General features: G+C 33.5%; 2 protein-coding genes and 1 long non-coding RNA gene across 4 annotated transcripts; 1 reads left to right on the forward strand and 2 right to left on the reverse strand.

The window, feature by feature from the left end:
* Positions 1 to 5,715: 5,715 nt before the first annotated feature.
* Positions 5,716 to 7,295, reverse strand: LOC146956452 (uncharacterized). Of its 2 annotated transcripts, XR_015020172.1 has the most exons (4): positions 7,157 to 7,295; positions 6,716 to 6,782; positions 6,229 to 6,341; positions 6,055 to 6,083 (listed from the first exon to the last, which is right to left on the reverse strand). It is a non-coding gene; the product is annotated as an uncharacterized LOC146956452 (long non-coding RNA). The 2 variants fall into 2 exon arrangements; XR_015020171.1 differs by lacking the exon at positions 6,229 to 6,341 and having other exon boundaries at positions 5,716 to 6,083.
* A 773-nt stretch (positions 7,296 to 8,068) lies between these two features.
* On the forward strand, positions 8,069 to 12,795 carry FBL17 (RNI-like superfamily protein). Its single transcript, XM_085728937.1, has 11 exons — positions 8,069 to 8,718; positions 9,099 to 9,200; positions 9,733 to 9,877; positions 9,991 to 10,175; positions 10,727 to 10,831; positions 11,036 to 11,133; positions 11,225 to 11,442; positions 11,534 to 11,600; positions 11,711 to 11,796; positions 12,026 to 12,124; positions 12,445 to 12,795. The coding sequence occupies exons 1-11, from the start codon at positions 8,072 to 8,074 to the stop codon at positions 12,508 to 12,510; spliced, it is 1,818 nt and encodes a 605-aa protein (XP_085585063.1). The 5' UTR covers positions 8,069 to 8,071; the 3' UTR covers positions 12,511 to 12,795.
* A 3,130-nt stretch (positions 12,796 to 15,925) lies between these two features.
* On the reverse strand, positions 15,926 to 19,468 carry LOC146956454 (auxin-induced protein AUX28-like). The gene is made up of 5 exons (XM_085728947.1): positions 19,083 to 19,468; positions 17,983 to 18,218; positions 17,185 to 17,323; positions 16,871 to 16,932; positions 15,926 to 16,297 (listed from the first exon to the last, which is right to left on the reverse strand). Exons 1-5 carry the CDS (start codon positions 19,337 to 19,339, stop codon positions 16,260 to 16,262), a joined length of 732 nt encoding a protein of 243 aa, XP_085585073.1. The 5' UTR covers positions 19,340 to 19,468; the 3' UTR covers positions 15,926 to 16,259.
* Between the last annotated feature and the right edge of the window lie 5,969 nt (positions 19,469 to 25,437).

Consider the following 25,437-nt stretch of genomic DNA (forward strand, 5'->3'; position numbering starts at 1 on the left):
AATACTTCAATGCGAGTTTTGTTACATAACTTCAAGTCGTGTATTGCGTAGCTTCTGATGCACGTTCTCCCATCACAATCCTTAATCTATGAACCTATTTTTGTATCTTCATCTTCTAGCCGTTTAGGTGACTTGATGAGTAAACTCTATATAACAATTTTCTCATCCAATTGTTTAATATTCTCATGGTTCTACATTAGTAACCTAATGTCTTTGAAGCTTGTAAAAAAACTGGTCTATTGCTACTTTGATTAGTATATTATTGAGTAGATACGATGCACTTTATCATCATATTAGTGACTTATAGTGTGTCCACTTTTAAGGTTTTTTTTCTTCAACAAAACTCAAGTGCAAAGATTGGCCGATCACCATTAAAAAAATTAACATTTACGTCATATGATTTTTTTTTTTTCATTGAAACAAATATAAAGGATATGGTTTTGCCTTCAAACCGTTTTTTTCTTCATAAAAACCATTCAAGCACACATTTTTTTTAGATGATTCAAGCACATATATTAGCACATACATGTGTTATAAGATTTAAGTATTATTATACAAATTAAAATATTAAAGTGTTAAATATTTTAATGTTTGTTTATAGGGTCATGTTAACCAGTGCCCCCGGGGCACTAGTTAAGAAAATCATAAAGAGAAAGTTTTAAATTTAAAAAACACTTTATTGACTTTTAATGGATTGACAACACAATTTTCAATGCAAATACATACTATATTTGGTTCTTAACTAGTGCCCCGGGGGCACTGGTTAACATTACCCTTGTTTATAACAATGATTTGTACTCCCTCCGGTCCTTATTATAAGAAACAATTGACTTTTTTGGTTCATAGAATAATTAATGTATCTTGTTATAAATATAGACTAGATACATCACTTACACAATGAACCTAAAAAGTCAACTTTTTCTTATAATAAGGACCGGAGGGAGTATTAAATTAGCATTTCATTGAAAAACATACCCAATAATTAAACAATTAAAATTTAGAAAAATGTAATTTTGACCAAATAATTAATAAGTTTAAAAACCATTTACTAGAATGAAAAAGTACCATTTACTAACAAATTACAATACTTATATGTATTTGTTCAATTATACCATGGAGATATTTTATAAAGCAGTACAACAAAGTAACATACTAATTAAATTTGAAAACTTGATTGGATGATTGTATGAAAAAAATTCATGAGAACAATGTATATTCTTAAACTAAAATTTGATTAAAAAAATATTCATAGTTTTTATTTGTTTTAATACATGGAACTTTTAAGTATACCAAGAGGTGATTTCTCGAGTGTTTTAAGAGACCCACGGATTATCATTCAATATAAAGGATGAACTCATATGTAATGTACACCATTAACTTTAAGTATAACTACTTGTAAAGTTACACATATACACCAATCTACATTTTAAATTCATTCAATTAATAATATATGTGATATTTATTGTAGACAAGATACATCATTTACTGAATGAATCTAAAATATGAAATTTTGCTTATAATAGTTTTTTTTTGAACAAGCAAAAATGAATTATATTAACACCGACAACGTAATTGCTTCAGCACAAGGTGTGCCACAAAAATCATGGAAAAGAATTGAGTCTAGTCAAGATTACAAAACAATCAGTCGATGCCCATACATAAGAGTGGGTTCGACCACCAATTATGAGTACCGAAACTAAAGACAGCATTATTAGCTTTCAACCACCATAAGGATCATATGATTTTACTTTATCTAACATATGTGGTAGAGAGCTTTGTTTATTCCTAAATAACTTGTCATTCCGATCATTCCACACAACCCAAACACACAGGAGCCATACAAGGTGAAAAAATGATCGCCGCGATTTCAAACCACATGCGTAATGAATAAACTGCAAGAAACGGTCTGAGATAACCTGTGATTCCACCCCTTCAACACCGAGCCATGCTCGCACCAACGGCCACAGCGCACCAAATGATGGACAAGACAGAAACAAATGATTCAAGTCCTCAACGTGCTCACACCCAGCGACACACAACCGCGCCTCCACATAAATAATCCCACGGTTTGCCAAGTTTTCTTTAGTAGGTAAACAATCCCTCAACAGTCGCCAAGCAAGGATAGAGATTTTCAGAGGTACCTGTTTATGCCAAATTAACTCCATATTTTGATATAAATGGGGTTGTTCCTGCGATGTCAACAAGTCATACACACCAAAGACCGAGTACCCGCCAATCTGATCTGGTAACCAAAGCCACCTATCAGAAGAAAAATCCTGCAAGGTAACTGTGAATAAAAGTTCCCTACACTCCTTTACCAACTCTTCCTCCCAAGCCCACAGACGTTGGCGCCACTGCCACGCCTCCCCTCCTACCTCCACACCCAACAAGAACATGTTCCTTACCATGACTACTTTGTTGACAGCCAAGTCATATAGCCGCCTAAAACGCACACACAGCAGAACATTACCACACCAACAATCACGCCAAAAATTAGTATCGGCTCCATCCCCCACCCTTCTCCTAACACACGACGCAAACCACCCCTCACCACCCTCGCCTATCCCGTCTCTGATCCTCACCATCTCCCGCCACCAAGAATAACAACTCCGGCCCCCATCCTCCAAACCTCCATCCTCCACACCATACCTAGCCACCAACACCTTGCACCACAACCCCTCTCCCTCTCTCTAGTAACAACCTCCAACACCATTTCCCCAACAAAGCAATGTTAAACTTCCTCAACCTTCTGACACTCATCCCTCTGTACTCCTTCCTCAACCAATCCAAGATATTTTTCTTTTGTCCTCACTCCCCCCCCTCCCAAAAAAAAAAGAAATTTATTTAACAAAGATTCAATGGAAGAGATTATACCTGACAGAGCTTTGAAAAAGGAAAGTGCATTGAAAGAAAGTGCAGTCAGGACAGATTTGTGAAGGATCAAACGACCACCAAAAGAAAGGAATCGACTATGACAACCAGACAATCTAGTTTTAATTTGATTAACAACAGGATCCCAAAATAATAACCGGCTCAGATCGCCTCCAATCGAAAGACCCAAATAGAGGAACGACACTTTACCCACTTTGCATCCCAACACAGAAGCCACTTCAGACAACCAAGAGGCATTAATATTGACCCCAACCAGAGAGCTTTTATGGTAGTTTACTTTCAGGCCAGACATAGCCTCAAACAAGACAAGACCAGCCCGCATTGCACGAACATTAGCCCAACTTTTGTTCCCAATTAATAGTGTATCATCAGAAAACTGTAAATGCGACACAACCACCGAATTAGCGCCACCCACCCTATACCCCGTAAAGGTATGTGTCTCAACCAAGGCTTTCATCAATACATTCAAGCCTTTTGCTTATAATAGTGATCGGAGGATGCAAATGATTATGTTTTGTAGATAGTGAAAAGTTTTTAAATCATCAGTGTATGAAATTTAATCATTAAGAACGAACAAATATTCCTTCTATCGTATGCCATTTTTTATTTAATATTTAAAAGAGTCGAGCTACAAGACACATTCACATTAAGTACAAAAAAAAATCGGACTTGCATGTTCAAACTCGACAACCGCTGTGTTTTTACTATCTAAACCATCTCTTCGAGACATTATTTATCATCTTTGTGTACCAAACTACGAAACGTTATTTAACATCTTTATATCGTATAAAGAAGAATAAAAATGTACATTGCACTCAAATAAAAATAGAAAGAGAGAAAGTTTAATTTTTCCATGGAAAACCATTAATCACCAAATCCTAAAAACCAACCATTTTAATCCCATTCAAGGACATAAAATCTTTGTTTCATACAAACCATTCAAGCACACATTTTTTTTCTTCCTGTTTGAATTTAAGCACATACATCAGCATACACATGTTTATAAGATTTAGATATTATTACACAAATTAAAATATTAAAGTGTTAAATATTTTACTGTTTGTTTATAATAATGATTTGTATTAAATTAGCATTGCATTGAAAAACATACCCAATAATCAATCAATTAAAATTTAGAAAAATGTAATTTTGACCAAATAATTAATAAGTTTGAAAACCATTTACTAGAATGAAAAAATACCATTTACTAACAATTTAAGATATTTATATGTATTTATTCAATTATATATCACCATATCGATGTTTATGGAGATATTTTATAAAGCAGTACAAGAAAGTAACATAATAATTAAAATTGAAAATTTGATTGGATGATTGTATAAATAAATTTCATGAGACGAGTTTACACTCTTAAACTAAAATTCGATTAAAACATATTAATAGTGTTTATTTGGTTTAATATATGGAACTTTAAGTATACCCAGGAGGTGATTTCGCGAATTAGCATCGAATATAAAAGGACGAACTCATATATACCATTAACTTTACGTATAACTATTTATAAAGTTACACATATGAATGATTGTGATTTGTAGATAGTGTACAAGTTTTAAAACGTCAATGTATAAAATTTAATCATTAAGAACGAACAAATATACCTTCTATCATACACCATTTTTTTATTTTATTTAAAAGAGTAGAGCGGCAAAACACGTTCACATTAGCTAAACAAAATGCGGAGTTGCATGTTCAAACACGACAACCGCTGTCTTTTTACCATCTAAGCCATCTCTAAGAGACGTTATTTACCACCTTTGTACACTGAATTACGAAACGTTATTTAACATCTTTATGTATCGTATAAAGAAGAATGAACATGTACATCTCGCCTAAATGAATATAGAAAGAGAGAAAAAGTTTTAATTTTTCCATGGAAAACAATTAATCACCAAATCCGAAAAACCAAACCATTTTAATCTCATTCAAGGCCATAAAATCTTTGTCAAATAAATAATAAACTAGACTCTTTGACCCGTGCTACCGCACGGGTCCTACCGAGCAGAAGTTAAACGAATAAGTCGCAACAATGTAAACATATATAGTTAATATAACTCATATAAAAATCTAAAAACATGTTCACTTGTACGACAATGATAACAATGTAAAAGCTTGCACCAAGATTGTCAATACTTTTTCTGTCATAATTCTAGCTTCGATCCGATCATTTTATTCATTATTCTAGTCAACATGTTTAACATGAGTAATTTAAGTTAAAGATTATCACATCCGTAACATGTTACTTTTTTTCACACAACTGAAGTAAAACTAAATTAAAACTATAAATTCCTATTTTTTTTAAAGCAAAACTATAAACTTATGTTTAACATTTTATGGATATGAAAGAAGAAAAAAAAAACTATTAATTTATCCTTCAAATAATGTGCATTAACTCTCTAAATTGCAGTCCACAAAGACAAAAAAAAAAAAAAAAACTAAACGTAAGATGATTCGCATAACGGACGGAGTGTAATTCAACTTAGTTATTTGTTAAAGCAATCAAAGTGATTGATAATATTATAATCAAACTTAAGAACATCGAAGCTGGACTTTAGAACACCAGAGTCACTCCTATCTTGCTTGATCTTGTATTTTTTTTCCTTGCAGAACAGGACACTTGCGCTAGCTTGTTGTTAAACTTAAAGCTCTTTTCCAAAGCTCTTTCTTGATCAAAACTCAGTTTTTTTTGCTTTTCTTTTTCAACATTAAGCTACAATCTTCATAGATATCATCATGCAATCAAATAAAAAAAATTCAACATAAGCAAACACCCAAAAAAACAAAAATCAATATAAGCAAACACCATAAGAAAACAGTAAAAACAAATGAAGAGACCAAATCATTTGTTACATATGGGGATGTCATACACTACCAAATAAACCCCAACATTATGAACATTTACACCAGACATACTGCAAACACATATGTACACACAATAATGATGATTCCTAGAAGCCATATTCGCAACCTGAGCCTGCAACTGAGCAGCTCTAACTTTAGTGATCAAAGGCCTTTCAGAACCTTCTCTACATGCATAGGCTTTTATGAAACATCTATAATCAGTATTTGAATAAATAAGCAAGGAACTGTTGTTTCAGGTGTCCCCTTTCGTTCGAATCTTCAAGCCACATTCCCAGCTCCATATGTTACTGAAATCACGCCAAAACCTACACCTGTTACCAATAAGCAATATGTCAGGTATCGCACACCAGCAGATTCGTGGCCATCACAACTGCTTGGAGAGCAACTAACTTCTAACTAAACATGTTAATTGTAGAATTCAAGTTTCAGTATTGATTGGTATAGCCAGCCAATTACCTTTCCTAATTGCAATGTTGCTCAAGAGTTGTGTATAAATTATATAAACTCGATGATCTTAGAAAATTTTACTCAATTCTTTTGTGTCTTAGCTTTGATTGGTTGAATAGTCTCTGTAAGTACACCACAAAGCTTCAGACACCATCATAAGCCTCTATATGCGCCATTCAAACTACAGTTCCTTCCATTTTTATTTATTTTTACACACAAATGCCTCAGAAAAGAAATGTTGACAGATTAAAATTGGTGACAGGGAAAGATAAAGTTAAACTGAAGCATCAATTTTCAATATACACGCATATTCCAAACAAAAAATTCATGAGTGAAAGATAGAGTAAAACTCAAGCAATAATTTTATGAAATCGTCTATCAATGGACTACTTCAATTTTCAGTCACTATAGTACACAACTGTAAAATCTGTTTTAGATGAGAAATCAACTAATAAAAAAAAGCAAAGTATGCTACAAATCAACAAAGGAAACTCACCGTAAAAGTCTCCAACATATACAAATCAAATATAGAAACCCCCAAGTAAAACTCCTTTAACAACAATCTGGAAAACAGAACTCAATTTCTCAGAACAATAGAACTCAATATGCAACCCTCAGCATAAGAAATAATAGCAAAATATAGATGACAATGCAATACAAAATCCCTTTCAAGGAACAACAAACCTAAATATAATCACCAGGAACTAAAAGAATAAAATGAATTAAAATTATACTCAAAAATCAATTTCCCCCGCAAATTACAATTTTTATTGAAAAATTAGACTCTAATTAAATTAATTTTTTCTAGGTATACATATGAAATTAAAAGAAAAGAACTGGAAGCAGGAAATAACATGTAGGTATGGTGTGGACAAAGATATACTTCAAATGCAACAAATATTGAAGGAAATAAACAGTGAAAGAAGTGAAAACTTACGAAAAGGTTAGGAATAGAAAAAGAAGAAGCAGGAGCAGAAGATTTCCAAGACTATCAATAGCCTCCTTGTCACAAAACAGAAGCAAGTGTCAAATCGAATATAAAAAGGGGATTGTAGGAAAAGAATCAAAAACCAAAATCATCAATCGAAATTGAAACCGATTTGCGATTGCAGGTCTCTCTCTCAATTGAGTTGTTTGGCGATGAAATTTGAAGCCCCCAAGTCAACAAAGGAAACTCACCGTAAAAGTCTCCAACATATTCAAATTTTATGGCAGCTGGAAGGTCATATTGAAATAGGAGGCAAATGGACAGTTAGCAGCTGCATTTATTGCTGTCGTGTGGCTTAATTGGTAAGCTTGGTAAATCACTTTAGATGACATGTGCATATAGGAGGGAAAATCAAATTTCAAAATTTGGAATAAGCATTTAATGAGATACCAAAAGCTTGCAACACACACCAACATTTAATGAGTCCCCATTAGCTTGCAAAGCACTCTTTGATTAAGTACTTTGGAGGGAAATTGGCATAGAAAATTAGGGCTAAGCCAATTGCTTGACCTAATTGGCTTTTAGAGTAAGTATGATAAATGATACGTTGTGATTATACCGTTCAAAAGAAAAAGAAGATATTTTCAAAAACATAAAACGATTTCCTTAAAAATAAAAATAACATAAAAAAAGATTTTCTTCTCCGATGAGAACAACAACTCCCGCGTCATCAGGCACGTGTTTCTCCCTCTATAAAACGAAACACAAAATTCACATTTTTTAAAAAATCAAAAATCTGAAAAATTAAATATTTTTAGCGTCAAAAACAATACCAAAAGCGCGCGAACTCTCCCGCGTTGGTTCTTCTTATATTTTTATTAAAACACATTCGCACTCTCATTTTTCTTTCTCTCGTTCTTCACAATGCAACACTCAATTAACGCCGCCGCGTCGCAATCTTCACGCGGCGGCGACACCGCTGAAAGTTCCGATACAAAAAAAGGAAAGAAACGTGGTAGTTACAATTGTGGACGTTGTGGCCTTCCCAAAAAAGGACATAACTGTAATATCAAAACGCCAGTTTCCACCACAACCACCACCACCACGCCGGTAGATTCATCGTTATCTATCGTTTCTGTACCGTCTGCGGTCTCGGTGATTCGTCAACCACCGTCGAATCTCCGGCGAGCGCTTTCGTTTGACGGTCTTGACGATCGAGGCACTGGACTTGATCTGTTGAGGCTTGACGATAAAGCGTTTGGTGATGGTGATGGAGATGGAGATGGAGATTTGTTGGATCTGGAACTAGATCTAGAACCAGATCTAGATGTGGAGATTGATTCGAGCGGTTTGCCTGGGAATTTACGATGGGAGGTTTTGAGGAGGTTACCGCCGGCGGGATTGTTATCGGCGGCGAAGGTGTGTAAGGGATGGAGGGAGACGGCGAGGAAGCTGTGGAAAGCGACGGAGGAGTTGAAGCTTAGGGTTCCGGTGAAGGTTCATGTTGGATTTGTTGCGTCGATGCTGCAGAAATGTCCTGGGATTTTGAGGCTTTCGCTTAGAATGGAAAGGTGTGAAATTTTCCAGATCCACGTTAAGAATAAGATTAATTGATGAATTATATAACATTGACTAATTTAATCATGAATTAATGGTTTAGTATTGTAAAATTATATAATGCATGCGTAAATTGAAATATGTGTGTTGATTTCTGAAGATCGATGCACAAAAAAATAGGTATAATCTGAATCTCAATTTATTAATTAATTGGTTTGGTTATAAAAGGATGATGAAAAAAATTGGATCTTATAAATGAGATTGTGAATCTGATTTGTTTGAAAAAATTTGTATTGTATTATTTATGTTCTAAGATTTTTACTGTATTATTCATATCTTCTAAGATTTGTACTGTATTATTTATGTTATGAATCCGATTTGTTTCATGTTGCAGTGATTTTGATTCAACGATGCTGGCTTGCATTGCTTTTTCATGCCCTAATCTGGAATCTATGGAGATCTCAGTCTTTGACACCGCAACCAATCGGATCAATGGGTATTACTCACGCTCTTGTCTTTTAATTTTTGAAACCCTTTTTTTTGCTGCTTCTATGTGTAATGAGTTTTCGGTTGTTGAACATCTAAGTATGCAATTAATGTTGGATCTAATTTAATTTTATACAATGTGAAAGTGAGGCAAGTAAGTTGTTTAGTCAAGACACAATGACTAATTATTTCTTGTATGATTCATAGATTTTAGATCCGTGTTTGGCATTATTAATTGGTTAAATGTTGTTTATCGTTCAAATGCCATGATGTAAATGGATGAAATCCTGATGGTGTATTGCCATGTTATAGATTGTAACTTTGCCTTCATCAGCAGAGGTGCAACTTTTGTTTTGTCCCACGGAAGATTTAAATTTCAGATATTTTTTTCTTCAGATTTCTGTTTAATTTCTTTAAACGCCTAGCTGCTAAAGCCTTCGTGTGCAGCTAGAGCTTACATTATTAGCATATATGCATGGTCAAGTAAAGAATAATGCTTTCTGCTGATTAGCTTTATATGTTGTTCAACTATGATAATGCAGGGATGAACTAGGCCGATTTGTTGCTGACAAAAGAAACCTCAAAAGCCTCAAGATGGAAGGTTGTTCTAATCTAGGGGGTTTTGTCCTCTCTTCATCTAGTTTGTCTACACTTTGGCTATCTGATCTGCACTCTCTGTCTAAGATGGTGAATATTATCTTTCTTTGTTGTTCTTTAATGTGATGTGATTGATATTGATTATACCATGAGATTGCATTCATATTGAATCCTAGTTGCTAACCAATGCTTTTAAATTGTAGGTATTTAACTGTCCGCAGCTGAGAGAGATTTCACTTGAATTTTCTTGCCAAGAAAATGCCAGCACTGACCTCATAACTATGATTGAAGGATTGGGAAGAAGTTGCTTGAAATTACAAAACATCCATATAGCTTCAATGCGGCTTTCTCATGCTGCTGTGCTTGCTCTTAGTGCTGCTCAATTGAGGTTTGCCTTTTATTTGGCAATTTATTGTCTGTTTTCATGTTGTTATTGGCATTAGCCACATGTGTTGCAATTCCATCTGTTATAAAAGTTTGTAGTCTATGATGTTTTGAACTTTCTGTTTCTATGAATTTATAATGTTTTTAACTTTCTTTTTCTATGTATTTGCGCTATCTTTTGTATGAACCAACCATTGTAAAAGACCAAACATAGGATCATGTCGAATTTTATACTGCCTGCCAAATGCGGTGTCTGTGAAATAATATGATACCAATTATTTTAACTACAATGCTCAACATGAATACACACTAATAAAAATTAGGCATTGATAAAAACTTGATTTTATTCCCAAAGTTATGAGTATCCGAAATTCCGATCTTTTAACTGTTGGACTAAAGGATATATATTTATCCGAAACTCATGGTGTGCATAATCAGTGAAAATGTCTTTCTTAATTGTGCTTTCTTCTGTTTTTAAGAAATGAGTTAATGCTACTAACATCCCACTCAGTTGAAGATATTAATGAAATTCTGTCCAAATATACAATTAATCAGGGGGCTGCGAATGCTTTCTCTTGTTCTTGGATCTGAATTAACTGATGCATCTGTTGCTGCAATTGCCTCAAGCTATCCAAATCTAGAGTTGCTTGACCTCAGTGGGTATGAATCTGTACCGATTCTTATTGACGTTGAAGTTTTTAAAATGTATTTGCCTTGGAGACAAAAGAAGCGTGATGGAACTCAATACCATAGATAAATTATAATCAAAGTTTTAGTATAAGAACTTATATTTCAAATACATATTTTTTTAATTACCATGTCTTTGTTTAAGAAATCAAGTTTGATGGGTTGCTGTCATAACAGATCTGGCATAAGTGACAGTGGCATTGGAATGATTTGCAACGTATTCCCTGAAACACTTAAAAGACTTCTCCTTGCTCTTTGCCCTAATGTGACCTCAAGTAATCTTTTGTCACATCCTCAATTATTTCACAAAACTCACACATTATTAGATTATGTTTGTTTATACTAATCTGCTCTCACATGTTTCAGGTGGCATTCAATTTGCTACAGCTCAATTGCCACTTCTTGAACTTATGGACTGTGGCATGACCATATGTGATCCTAATTTCCCAGATCCAACCGCTGACGAAAATAACGGAAAATCACAGAAAACATCCAGTGCAAATCTACAGCATATAAACCAAAAGCTAATCATCAAGCATAGCCGTTTAAAGAAACTCAGTTTGTGGGGTTGCACCGGCTTGGATGTGAGTTTCAATTTTCACTAGACTGATGCCATTAATGCATATTCTTTTTTAGGCTTCTAATCTTTATAGTTCTTTTCAAAATTATTTGCAGGCCCTATACTTAAACTGCCCAGAGCTGAATGATCTGAATCTAAATTCTTGTAGAAATCTGCATTCAGGTTTGCCCCTTCATGTTCCTGTTTTGTAACTATCAAATAATTTGTTGCAACTTACCAGGACTTCCTTTTAAATTGTATGATTGATTATTTTCATTTATTAATTGGTTCAGAGAGGCTGTTGCTTCAGTGCCCCACTTTGGAAAATGTTCATGCAACAGGTTGTCAGGATTTGTTAGTCGAGGCTATCCAAAGTCAGGTAACAAAGTCAGGTTGTCCTTTCATGTTTCAGTAGTGTTCTGTAATTAATAAATCAATGTTCTCTTTGAGATGTTAGCTTTATAGATTGCTTGTAGATATGAAGAACAAGATCCCTTGAACTAATTTTCTCTGCATGAATAATATATTTATTATGATCTAGTTTGTTTGATATTTATTCCAGGCTTTCCTGGTTCTAATTTAAAATATCCTTTATGATTTGTTTGTAGGTCCGCAATGTTTTTCCTGCTATAGATAACCATTCGCCTTCTAAACGTCTACCTGATGGCTCCAAAAGGGTTCGGGTTCCTTATTTACTTAGTGGCGAGGTAAAGCTAAAAGAAATTATATTATGCATATTTTAAAAACATATTGTGTTTATCTAGGATGGGAAACTTTAAAAATAATATTTACTAAGTAGCTATCTCTAAATCTAGTCTAAAGTAAGTTTGTGTATCAATGGCATCAAACAATTGTGTCTTTACTGTGTGAACTGGTTTTGTTTCAAGCCTCCACAGAAGAAAAATTGGATTTTCTAGGGTAGTCTTTTCAAGTCATTCTGTACATAGTTACAGTCTTGCATGAATCCGATTTTATTTTGAATGTGAAAATCTAACATACAATATTATTTCTTATTTTTTCTTTGTAGTCCCCTGAACCTGAAAAAAAGCAAAGGAGGATCGAGAGCCTTCCGTGTAATGTGCTTGTGGACTGATCTCCCTTGAAACTTATTCTAATTTTTCTGTATGGTGATGAAGGTGGGCTGGAGCTTGTTTTATTTTATACATAAGAATGTGCAATATCTTGTATGTTATATTACATGTATTATCCCTTAGCTACCAAACAGGTAATAATTTTTCAATTTAGGCTCTCAAACTGGTTCCCTAGATGAAACTGTATCTCATCTTAAACAAATGTTTATGTTTAGAAATACTCTTGTATGAACTATGGTCTATGGACGAATGCCTCATTTTTAATGAAATAAAGTATTTTATGAAAATTCCCCTACTAGACTACCATATCATTTAATTGGGTACTGATATAGGGTGAATGCCCATAGAATTGCTAATGCTTCATATATGTGCCATTCTTCGATCATTTCACATAATCTCGATGTTGAGGCGAAGTATCCAGACACTTAGACAGAGGCGTTTAAGAGAAGTTTGGAGTTTCCTGGTTTAAATTAGGAGATTTCAATATGTATCCTTATGAAGGAAAGAGCAGATTGAGGGTTGGGAAACAACCAAGGGTGAATTGTGTTTGAGAATGTTGGGGTTGATCCATCTATTCAATGTCCATGCATTTGAACATTAGACACCTTGATCTGTACCTTTCCTTTCGAGTTGTGAAATGTAGCTCGTACTTGTGAACTCAAGTATTTGATGAGTTTCAGGATACAGTCGATGGATGTAACTCAATCAGATTTTGCATCATCTTTCTCAAAAGATTGCTAGCTAGGTTGAAAGGAATTGACAGGAAAATGGAAGACTGTTATAACCACAATTTGGAGAATTGCATAAATTGTTGAGAGATTATAAGGCTATTCTATACAAGGATGACTTATTATGGTACCAATGCGTGAAACAACATTGGATCATATTTGGAGATCGAAGCACTCCCTACTTTGATCTCAAGAGTGATTAAAAGGCATCATAACTCTACTTATGTCATTTTTAATGACATATTAGAAATTAGGTGTTAAATTAATATTTACTCTAGTTCCGGTAAGAGCTCAAATCAGTTGAAATCCTTATCCTTATTGTTTAACAAGAGCAATTTGATCTTGCACGAATGATAGTGATTTGTATGTCTGCTTGAATTGCAATTTGCAACTATTGATAGCCCAAGTCCTTCCAAATGAGGTTGGAGATTTATTCACGGATCTCAAAACATTGAAACAGATCCCAATCCCTTTCTCTGAGGACTTGCATACACCCAAGGGACCCTAGGGGCCCTTGAAGAGCGACCCCTGCATGATTGCTTTCTTTGCCTTCTAGGGAATTTTTGAATATCATTCAATGGTCCAATCTAGACTGCAAAATTAGAGCCGTGCTCTTTGAATTGGACCTCAGAAGATACTACGACTTGGTGATTACACCGTATCTTTTACTGAATAAAGTATAAGCAAAAATGATATTTAAAAAGTTGATTTATGATGCCTAAATTTTAAATCACATCAACTTTATAAATACCGTTTTTTTTTAATCAGTTTGCAATTTAGTGAAGTAGATTACCAATGCATGCTTCTGTGTCAAATGTCTTATGACTTGCGCAAAAGTAGGGTTGCACTTCGTCATGGAGATGGAACGTGGAACTTCAAAATCGTTCTCCACTTCCTACCTACTCTATTAGTTTGAGATTATGGTTGCCAAAACGTGTTCTGTAACCATAAAACCATAATGTTTTCTCAGGGTTAAAAAATGTAGATAATTGGTAACAAAAAAAAATGCAGATAATATAATTAACCACTTTAGGATTATAGGATATTAAAATTCTCACAATGCTATAAACTTCTACAAAGTGGTCAAAGAACTTTTATATGGATTCATGAGTCCTTCTCCTTGCAATACTTGATGGTGGGACTTTCGCTATAAACTTTTAAAATGAAGTGTATGCATGTTTTCTTCACAATTGCATCTTTTGGTAGATACCCTTTCACTTAGTAATTGTCCATTCAAAAGAGATTTTATTTTAATAGTATAAATTATGTTTTCCTTTAATTGACTTTAATTACCATTAGACTAAATAACAATCCACTAAAAAAAAGGCCGAACAAAAAACCATCTTATATTTAGTTTCAACCTAATATTTGCACTGACCATAAAAAGTATTTTTTTTTTTTTTTTGAAGAAGACCATAAAAAGTATTGAAAAATGATCTAACAATCGCCCCTACTCGAACCATATGCAAAGAATTGAAGATTAAAACATACCATATTTATGCATCTTCCAACTTGATCAGGAACATGTTTTTCCTATTAAGTTCACATCTGACTTGGTTAAACTAATTCAATTGGTTAAGTTGAATTTGAGCTAAAAATTGAGCTTGTTAAATATAGGAGCTGAAACTGTGTTATGCCTAATTCCACTTATTTGACTCATGAATTAGTTGTATCTGTTACTATATATCAAATTATTTTATAATGGTGTAGAAATTATAGATATTATCTACTCCCTCTATCTCATAATAAATGTTTTATATTCAAAAATAAATAAATGTAAGTCCCAAAATAAGTGTTATGACTTATGTTTTTTATCCGAAAGATTTTAGCAGCCAAACTCGCATACTAAACGCTGATAAGTGAAAAATTGTAGGTTTGGCTTCAAGCTTCATCATATTAAATGTCTTTGCAACAACTATATGAGTTATATTTTTGAGAAAATATCATTTATCTTTTTTAATGCAATATTAATTGTTTTATTGACGTTGTATTTTCTTTAATTAATACTACATCCATAATTCTAATTAATCAATTATCCGCCACTTTATATTTATGATTATGACGACTACATTTATAAAGTTAAAATTATAAAATTATTATTATTTGTTTTTCATTTAAGTATAGTTTCTCTTAATTTGTGAGAAATAACCTAATATAACTCTTCTAATGAGACGAATATACAGACTACTATCATTTAATCCAACAATATTAAATTTTATAATACATATATTCATCACTTAGACAAACATCATCTTAATTTTAACTCTCCACTTGTCTTTATATTATCACTAAACAAGTTTGACTATAATTTCACAAGCATTACTTAGAAAAACATAATTCAGTAGTGTAAACACAAGGAATTTAAACTCTATTTATTTATTTCAGGAAATAAAATAATAAATCAAACTAATACCCATGGGTATGCATAAATGCTATTTGAAAATGCACATGGCATTGTCCCCCACCCAATCAATCCACCTCCACCATGTTTAGGGACTAGCTACGTTCTTGACCTAACTAACAATAAAAGATCAAAAACAAATTTCTATGCAAATTAAATACATACTTTTATTACTATTATAATTGTACAAATAATTGAAAAAATCATTAATTTAATACAAGGAATCGCATATGAATTATGAAAGGAAAATTTAAAGACAACTTGGAAAAGAAGAAAACGAAAAAAAAATTAAGTTACAACATACAAGCGCATTATTATACTTATTCTTATGCAAGCACACAACAAGGAAATATAAATAGAGTTTTGCATCAGAAACACATAATTTAGAGTCATTATCGTTTCTGGTCATAATTTATACTTGGACATCTCAATGCTTAATTAATTTGTTTGAAATAAATATATAACAAACCATATAATGTTACACATACACAAATTATATCTATATATTTTTAACAGCTAGCTCATGAGTCCATATGTTTCTGCTGCAGCTTAACGTTGCTTCAGTTGCCAAGTCAACTGGGCATCACATGGAGCAGGTTATGGACTGTAAAGACTAGTCTAGCTAGCTCCTGTTCTTGCATTTTTCCATGGCTCTAGGTGCTGACATATATGATAAAGAAAATACCGTTATTTTGCTTAGAATGTCAATATAAATAGACATTTTTTAACAAGTAAAAGATATTTTTATAAGTAAAGGGAATATTCAGAACTGTCTCGTAAGTATAATTCAAATGTTTAAAAGTTGTGGAGACATTCTACGAGACTCATGATCGAACCCCTTATTCTCTGTTCTTAGCAAGTGAGTTTCACCGCCAATTAAATTGTTTGAACCAAATAAATGAGTTATATAGGTTTCTATTTTGAAAAGCAAAAAGATAATGAAACTGATTAATTAAGATCATACAATGTTTCCATCTATTGTATCTTAAAGTAAAAGAAAGTTAGGGATCTCTTGAAAAAAAAAGTTGTTTAGAGATCTCTCTTTTTTTTTTTTTTTTTTGAAGGATGTTTAGGGATCTCTTTGTTTTGGTGATTAAGTGGTGTTTTATGAATGAGTCGAGTACCTCTTGTACTTAATACCAATTTATGAGCATACTATTAATTGTAGTTATTTTTACTTCAATACAAACTTTATTTGCAGTTAAAAAAAAGATTAATTAAGATCATACTAACCTAGTCCAATGGCTTCCTTTCCTTTCATGATACGTAAACGCTTGCATGAATCAATAAACATCCTGTCGACACAAAGAAAATAAATATGTTTTTGTTAGCTATATATTGTGGTCGTGGTTTCTCTGTCTCATTATGGATCGATCTTCTATAAATTAACAATAAATGTGTTCTTTTGTACCAAATTTTATTTATTTTTTAATTATGATTGAAATTAGTACGTAGGTGTAATTGTTGCAGACAATAACTAAAATAAATAAATAAAAAAGGGTCACTACCAATTAGTAATTCAGTGGAAGAATGAATTGAAAACTTACTCCCATGGTACATCACCGACAAGCATCCAGTCGCCATCTTTGTCTTCATAAGTTGGGACATAGTCGGAGCTGTTCAATAGATCCATCAACTTATTACTCTCATTCATGAAATCCTTAATGCCTTGGGATTCACAATTTCCTTCAATCAATTTCAATATAAAATAAAAAAGAACACACCATTAATACTTGATATTGATCTTCCATGTGTATATTCACATGCACGAATTAATATACTCATGTTCCCATTTCTATGAAATTAAATTTATTCTTTCATGGTAGATAGATGAATGAGCCATGCAATATTAAGACAAAATTAAGGCATGCATATTACTATAAATATACATACAATAAAATTTGTGGTTAAATAATTAGTACATCCATCCTTATTTATAAGACATTTTTGGTAAAATCACGGGATTTAAGAAAGTTGATATTTGTATTAAATTTGTTTGTAATTGTACTATTGTTTTTACAATTTCATCCTTTAAAAGAGATAGTTTGTTTATATTTTCAACATGCTATTTTTTGTTGATTGAAGAAAAAAATGTATAATAAATAAGGGTATGTAGGTAAATAAATAATTAATATAGTTAGAAATAGCAAAATAGTTTTATAAAAAGGGACAAAAAAATTCTCAAAAGTCTTATAATTAGAGACAGAGGTAGTAGTTGGCCCCTGCGTAATTTTTTTTTTGATAAGTAATTGAAGTGAAAGAGCGAAATGATAAGGAGTTCAAATGTTCGATCCCTCATCTAACATATTAATAATACTAAAATTTACTATAGTTAAAAAAATTACCTGTGGTAAAGGAGTTAAACATTTTGGCTAAGGCATCAGAGAGCTCTGGGTAACTCTTGTACATCTTGAGGTCTACTTTACGGAGGTAAGGTGCTCCATCCATGCTAACTTTCACAAAGCTTATTGGATTAGTGCTATTCTTCTTTTCACTTTCTTCTGATCCTTCACTGCTCTTTTGGGCAGCAAACATGTTCTTACGGAATGACCGCACTGGTGGCCACCCTACCACTTGTGCCCTATACGTACAGTTCAATTAGTGAAGTGCTTGAGTATATACATGGATATTTTAAATTACTAAAAGTTAAAGAGAAAATCCTCAAGTTTTTGAAGGACCAGTTCATGATTGTATTGCTTTGGTACAGCTTGCAGTACCATTTATTTTAGCAATGAAATTAATTTTGTCTTTTCAAAAAAGAAAAAAACAGTTGATGATTGTACAATAAAAACATATAGTAGGTATTAGTTCCTTATTATAAAGTTGATAGTTTTTGAGATTTCCTTGTCCTTTAATATAGAACTATTTTAAAATTTATATGGATTAATAATTTATTTTAAAAAATATCCATATTTAATTCACAATTAAAAAATTTCTATTTGTTTTCTCTGTCTTATGATAACAATAGTATATAATAAGGACTTTCTTCAACAAAAAAAAAAAAATAGTATATAATAAGGACTTGACCAAAAAAATAAAAAAAATAGTAAGGATACTTATAGAAAAAAGTAAGAGGCAAGGACAATTAGAAAATATAAATTTGTTATAAGTAGATGACTCAAAATTTGCTATATTGTTATGGGGTGAGTACACATCAAGACTAATTGGAAATTTTTCAATAAATAATTCATTATGATAAACAATGAAATATCTTTATTTATATATATTTCATTCAATATATAAATTATTAATTACAAAGGAATGGAACACAGGAAATTATGTTTCTTTTAATGTAAATGTTAGTTATGTTCCAATTAATTTTATGGATCGGAAAAGATATCATATATAGAATGAAAGTTTAAAAAAAGAAATGAAGAATTAACTAGAATAATTAATTCTATGATTTTTACGCATGCTTAAATATTTAGGTTAATGAACAACTTACTTAGCAGGAGGCTTGACACCAGAATCAGAGAGCAGAAGAGCCTTCTCCTTTGGCTTAAATTGTGGATCTGTTGCTCCTTCCTTAGTAGAAAGATTAAGCTTCAAATCCACAGTGTTTGTTTCACTTTCACTCTCAGTTTCAGAAAAACCTCTCTTCCTTATTACTTCTGTTGTTTTCCCTGGCAATCCAAGTCCTAGCCTCAGTTCAGTTTCCTCAAACACCATCTTTTCCTCCTTTTTCAGCCCTGCAACTTCCATTATCAAGTTTTTTCTCTCTCTAAATTTCTCTTTCTCTCTCTAAGCATTCAGTGTGATTTGATTGGTTTGTGACAATAATAGAGGAAGGGGTATAGAAAGGCAAGAGCACGTTGAAGTGGGGGGGAAGTCTTTTACGTTTGGGCGGGGTGGCCATTAATACAAGGATGGGATAGGGCATTTTTGTCATTTTAATATTATTCAATAAAATAAAAAGGGTTTAATATCAAATAGGATTGTGACACGTGGAGGAATGTGTGAACAAGACTTGTTTTTCCAACCTTGCTGGGATAGGTAACGACATGGTCATGTTATCTTTCCTATGATTGTTCAATACAACAAGTGGAAGTGGGCACCCACTGCCACTGCTGCCTCCTAATTATCTACTTTTCTATTATTTCGACCTACCTACCTAGGGTTTCCACGTTTCACCAAATTGGTAAATTTTCTTATTCCTCAAAGTTTATCAAAGAAAGCAATCGTGTGGATGCATTCTCTTGTCTCCACTTTCAAAGTACATAGATGTATTTTTTTTTATTGTTTAATTTAATTTTCCAACCTCAATTTCACATAACTGTTTTTTAAGGCATTGTTTGATGTGTGTCTTGTATGAATCTTCACGATTTTGTCTTTATAAAATGTGTTGAATTGGATTTAGGAATCAATATATGGATCGATGTGGTTTATAACTATCATATTGTCTCAATTTTCAAACAATGCAAGATTTGTTATGTGTATCAGATTAGTAGCCCCGCAATCTAGGCTAAGGGACAAAAGGGTCTATAAGCCATCATGCGTGACTTAGACCCTCGATTTCCACATACGACACACCAATGTCCCAAAAGGGTTCATAGGACACCAATGTCAAGTAAGAAGTTGCATTGATGTTAGCTTAACAAGTCTACGCATAGTTATATCTCTTAACATTTTACTTGGAATAAGCTTTTTCAAGTAAGTCGGTTCAAATTGAATATATCTTAATTGATTTGCTATTTGAATTAAGGTCACTTTTTTTTTTTTTTAAAAAAAAAACTCATTTGATTGACTAGCTTTTAATGTTCTTTGTAATATCCCGCCTGCTAGTATCGGAATATTACCCGTCAATCGTGCCAGAGAAAATAATTCATGGAAAGTGGTTAATAGTCAATATTTTATGACATGTCAGCATAACACGGGAAAAGTATCGGTGTCATATTTAACACGCTTAAGGCAAGGGCAATTTGGTAATTGCGCGTGAAAGGATATTTATTGGATTGGGACCAAAGAATATCCCATTATTCCTTTATTCTTCTCTCTCCAAAAGTTGGAAAAGGCATTTTCTCTCTTCCTCTCCTCTTCTCCATCGATCTCTCTTCTCTCCTCACCTCATCATGTCATCAAATCTTCTTCCTCAAGGTTCATGATTCAAGTTTTGGTTTCCCTATGATTCTACAAGAGGTTAGTAACTTAGATTAAGCTTGTTTTCTCTTCCTCTCCTTTTTAGAAGATATTCAAGCTTAGGGTTTACGGTTTGGTGAAGTGGAAGCTTGAGCTTTGCTTATGTTATGGTTTTATCTCCATGAAGGGAGTGCTATGAAGCTTGGAATGGATTGATCTCAATACTTTCTCTCCTCAAGAGAAGTTTATGAAAAACTAGGGTTTTGGTTAGAAAGCTTTGGGTTGAAATTAAGATGATCAACAAGAGATCATGAAGCTTGGAATTGCAAGGAAACAACAAGATTAGAGTGGTTTGAACAAAGAAAGCAAAAGAGCTAGGGTTTTTGGCATGCTTGAGCTTAGGACTTGGGGCTGCTATGTTAACCTTGTCTAGGTGAGTTCCTTAGATAGTTCCCACCCTTGGGAATATGTGATTCATGCTTGCAAGAAAATTGATATTTATTTAGTGTTTATACATAGAAATTATTACCCTATTTGTATGCCATGCTTGCTTGACTTGTGAATACTTGCTAAGTTCATGTTTTACAGGTTTCTAATGATCCTAAGGGTCATATAGCACTTGGAGATGCTTGGTTTGAGGTTTTTAAGTCAAAAATATCCATTTTGAGGTTGCTGGACTGTCACAACTCGCCACGGCGAGCAAATAGCTCGCTAGGCGAGCTAGAGGGCCGAACAGGGGGTACTGCTCGCCCCCAACTCGCAGTTGCGAGCAGCTACACGCCACGGCGAGCAAGCTTACTCGCGAGGCAAGTGGACAGTGCACAGTGCACTGTTTGCTTGTTTTGCGTATTGTTGGCATGTCCCGGCTCAAGTTTTCTTCAAGTAGTCTTTTTATAAATAAACCCCTCAAACCAAGATCCTAATTGTTAAAGTTGAAAAGGAGATTTTCTTAAAATAAAGCAAGTATTTGGCAAGTATTTTCAAGCATGGTAAGCGAGAGAATAGTAAGACAAGAATCGGGTAGCAAGATAATTATTCAGGAAGGGAATGAAGTAGATCCTTGACATAGCTTGTCAAGAACTAGAATAGTTAGAAAGAAATAGAATGCCATGCATTAGTAATATGCTTGATAAGATGCGAAGTAATGTGAGTGTTATCTTCGCATAGAAGCTAGTGTCATACGAGTATGGCAAGACGTGAATCGATTTCATATCCATTCACAAAGTAAGTTAAGCAAGCATATAAGTTTACCTCTAGTGGGATCGTTTAAGGATCCGAGGTATAAGAGATAGTATGTATAGATTTAATCTTCATACATGCATAAGACTAAGACTTTCAAGAAAGAAAGAGTGTCATGTCTCTTGTTATCCAAATTGGATTCAAGGGGTTCCCCAAGGGGAATGGTTAAGCCGCAAGGGAGCCGCATTTCACTAAGTTAAGGTGTCGTGTCTTTTGTATACCTTCCAAGGTTGGGTACAAAAGGTTCTCTAAGAGGAATGGGGTAAGCCGTAAGGGACCCGCACGTTCACTAAGGGAGTCTGGTGCGCTCTTGCTAAGCATTTCACCGGTAGTAAGGGATTAGCTTCCGGGGTTACTCCACTCGGGACTAATCCGTAAAATGAACTCAGATAAGTTTTTTGTTACACGCTAACATAATCAATGAAGCTAACTATGCATATCTATTATACATGTTTATGTTATGTCATAGAGCCTTGACGTAGATCGTCAAGAACAAGTAGAGACTTGGCGTAGTTCGTCAAGAAGTAGTAAAATAGCAAGAATCACTTGGGTGATAAGAGATGATATGTTGTAGATACAACATATTAAGCAAGTAGAAGCAAGTAAAGAAAGATATGCCGACGACGATCTTAGGTTACCCCTAATCGTCCGGTTTAGAATCGTGTCATGATAGAGATATAAGAGAGCCTTGATGCTTAGAGTGTACTCTTGGCAATGCGGTTTTAGTTCCCCCTTTACCGCCATGACACGTATAGCAGAGAAGCCTATAACAAGTTAAGAATATTAAGACGGCCCTAGCAAGCACCGCCGTCTAAGAAAGCAAGTCCCCACACACGTATAATCAACCGTCAGGTTGTATTATAGACACGTGGTGACCGTAGGTTTCCCCCGAGGTTGCCTATAGCCTAAAGTTAGGTGGAACTCACTGAGACATTATGTCTCATCCAATCCTTATTTGTTTCAGATATCAGGATGGATTAGCAAGCTAGTAGCCGAATGGATGATGCGACAAGTGTTCGTTCGTACCCGCTGCTGGATGATGTGGATTTTAAGGGATGCATTTATTATTCTTTAGAAAAGCTGAGTTGTAATATTATTGTACGAACGCCTTTGTTGTATATTATATTCCTTCGAAGTGTTATTGTTGTAAAATTTTAATGTATCCAGTACTAAACTAATGCACATGCTAGACTTTCTAGATACGTCTAGTATGGGTGTTACATTCTTGACTTTATATCAAGAAATTACTATCTATGTTTTGAATATGTGTATAAGGAAATATGAGTATACTTTTTATCTTATTCATTTGACTCTCGTTTATATGTATGTATATTAATCATGTTATTGGTACAAATATATATTGGATGGTATAACCTTTGGATCTACTAATGAGATTTATGCAAGTAGTTCACTAAGCAATGCACGGGACTTTACGATGAGCATAATGGGGGATAAAATTTCCTTTTGGGCTTCAAATCAAGCAACATGAAGAGAAAACATCCATCAATTCGAGTAAAAATATTGCATTGATACTTGATAACAGATCATCTTACATTATTTTTAGCATGTTTTTCAGTTATTTTCAGTAGGTTTTAGCAGCGAAAAGGAGGAGTATTAGAATGATGGCCTATGATTTCAGGACTTTTGTAATGTTTTCTATAGTTGAGTATGTAATTCCAGTTTTCCCGAAACATAGCAATTTTAGGGGTTTTTTGAAGTATTCACGAAGAAATCATGCAAATCGGCAAATCAAGAACATTCGAAGATTTGTAAAGACTTTGGAAAGACCAAGAATGAATATTCAAGAGGCCCCAGGAGACTTTACAGTGGGAGGAATTCTGTTTCCAAGCCCCGAGGCAAGTTATTTGGAAAGAAACACCTAAAATGACTGAAAATCAGAGAAACTAGGTCCGGACAGCAGTACCATGCGCCAAGGGCATGCACCATGTGCCTAGGGAACGGCCACATGGCCTCTCACATGCGCCTAGGGCAACTGCTATGCGCCCCGTGCATCCATAATACGCGGGGTGAAAGCGTATTTTCCTGCTTTTTTGTGGGTAATGTAACGCCCTATTTTTATTACTTATTTATTTATTTGAGTTTAGAGTCTTTTCCGTTATAATTTAATTAATATGTTTGATAAGTGATATTTTTATTATTATGTGTTGATATTTATTAGTAGCCCCTATTTTATTATTTAGTGGAAGTATATATTTAGTGGAGAAATATATTTAGTGGAAGAATATATTTAGTGGAAGTATATATTTAGTGGAGAAATATATTTAGTGGAAGAATATATTTAGTGGAAGTATATATTTAGTGGAGAAATATAATTATTTAGAATAATGAGGTTTTGGGGCAGAATTGGAATTAAGAGAAAATAAATAGGTTAAGGTTTATATAAAGAGGAGAGTCAGAGTTAGAAAATAAGGATTACTTGCAAACTGTTTTTGGGAGAAAGAGGAGAAACCTAGAGAAAGAGGAGAAACCTAGAGAAGAGAAGAACCAGAGAAGAGAAATTTGTAGAATCCTTGCAATCAATCAATCTAAGGTAAGAGTGAGACTATCATTCAATAATCTTGAGTCTATGATTCTGAAATTTCATTTAACATGTTGTAGGTTTAGTTTTTGAGAATTGGAGAATTAGGGTTAAGAGTAATAATTGATGATTTATGTTATGTTGTTGTTGATTTATGGTTGTTGATGATTGTTGTTGTTAATGTCATATTATGAATTGAGTATGAATTATGTTGAGTTGTTGTTGTTGTTGATTGTGATGATTTTTGAATGAATGTGAAGTTTGAATAATATAGTTGCTTTTCCTGATTTTTTCTTATCTCTATCCCGAATTTTGAAATAGAAATTGGTATTGATCGGTACAGAATTGGTCTTAGGTGTAAACATGAAAGTTGTAGGTATAGATGTTAGCTTTCTAATGCCGTTGGTTTGACTTCAAAAGGATTTATAGAACTTGAGTTATGGTCAAATTGCTGCACGTAGGTCACAGTGAATTTTTATGGACTTTCAGCACAACTTTTCTAAATTTGAAATGAAAACTGGTATTGATAGGTACATAATTGGTCTTAGGTGTAAACATAAAAGTTTTAGATAATTTTGTTAGCTTTCTAGTGACTTTAGTTTGATGTGAAAATGATGTTTGGTCTTTGAGTTATGATGAAAATACTCCAAGGAGGTCTTAGCGAAATTGCACAGTGACAGCATTCTCTATTTCATGTTTTTGCGTTTTGTTCATATGTTTCTGTTTTAAATTGATCTTTGTTGTAAACATGAAAGTTGTTGATAATTGTGATATCTTTCCAGTAGCCTTGGTTTGACATGAAAATATGTTGTTAATAATTTATTATGTTTTTACAAAGATGCATGATGAATTGTTGATATTTGATACAATGTTATATGATGTTGTTTATGATTGATGAACATGAGATTATGATGCGAAGTCGTTGTCGTTGTCGTCACCACTATTG

Source organism: Medicago sativa, chromosome 1, assembly GCF_051527215.1.
Source record: "Medicago sativa cultivar Bolivia chromosome 1, Bolivia_mono, whole genome shotgun sequence".
Lineage (NCBI taxonomy): Eukaryota > Viridiplantae > Streptophyta > Magnoliopsida > Fabales > Fabaceae > Medicago > Medicago sativa.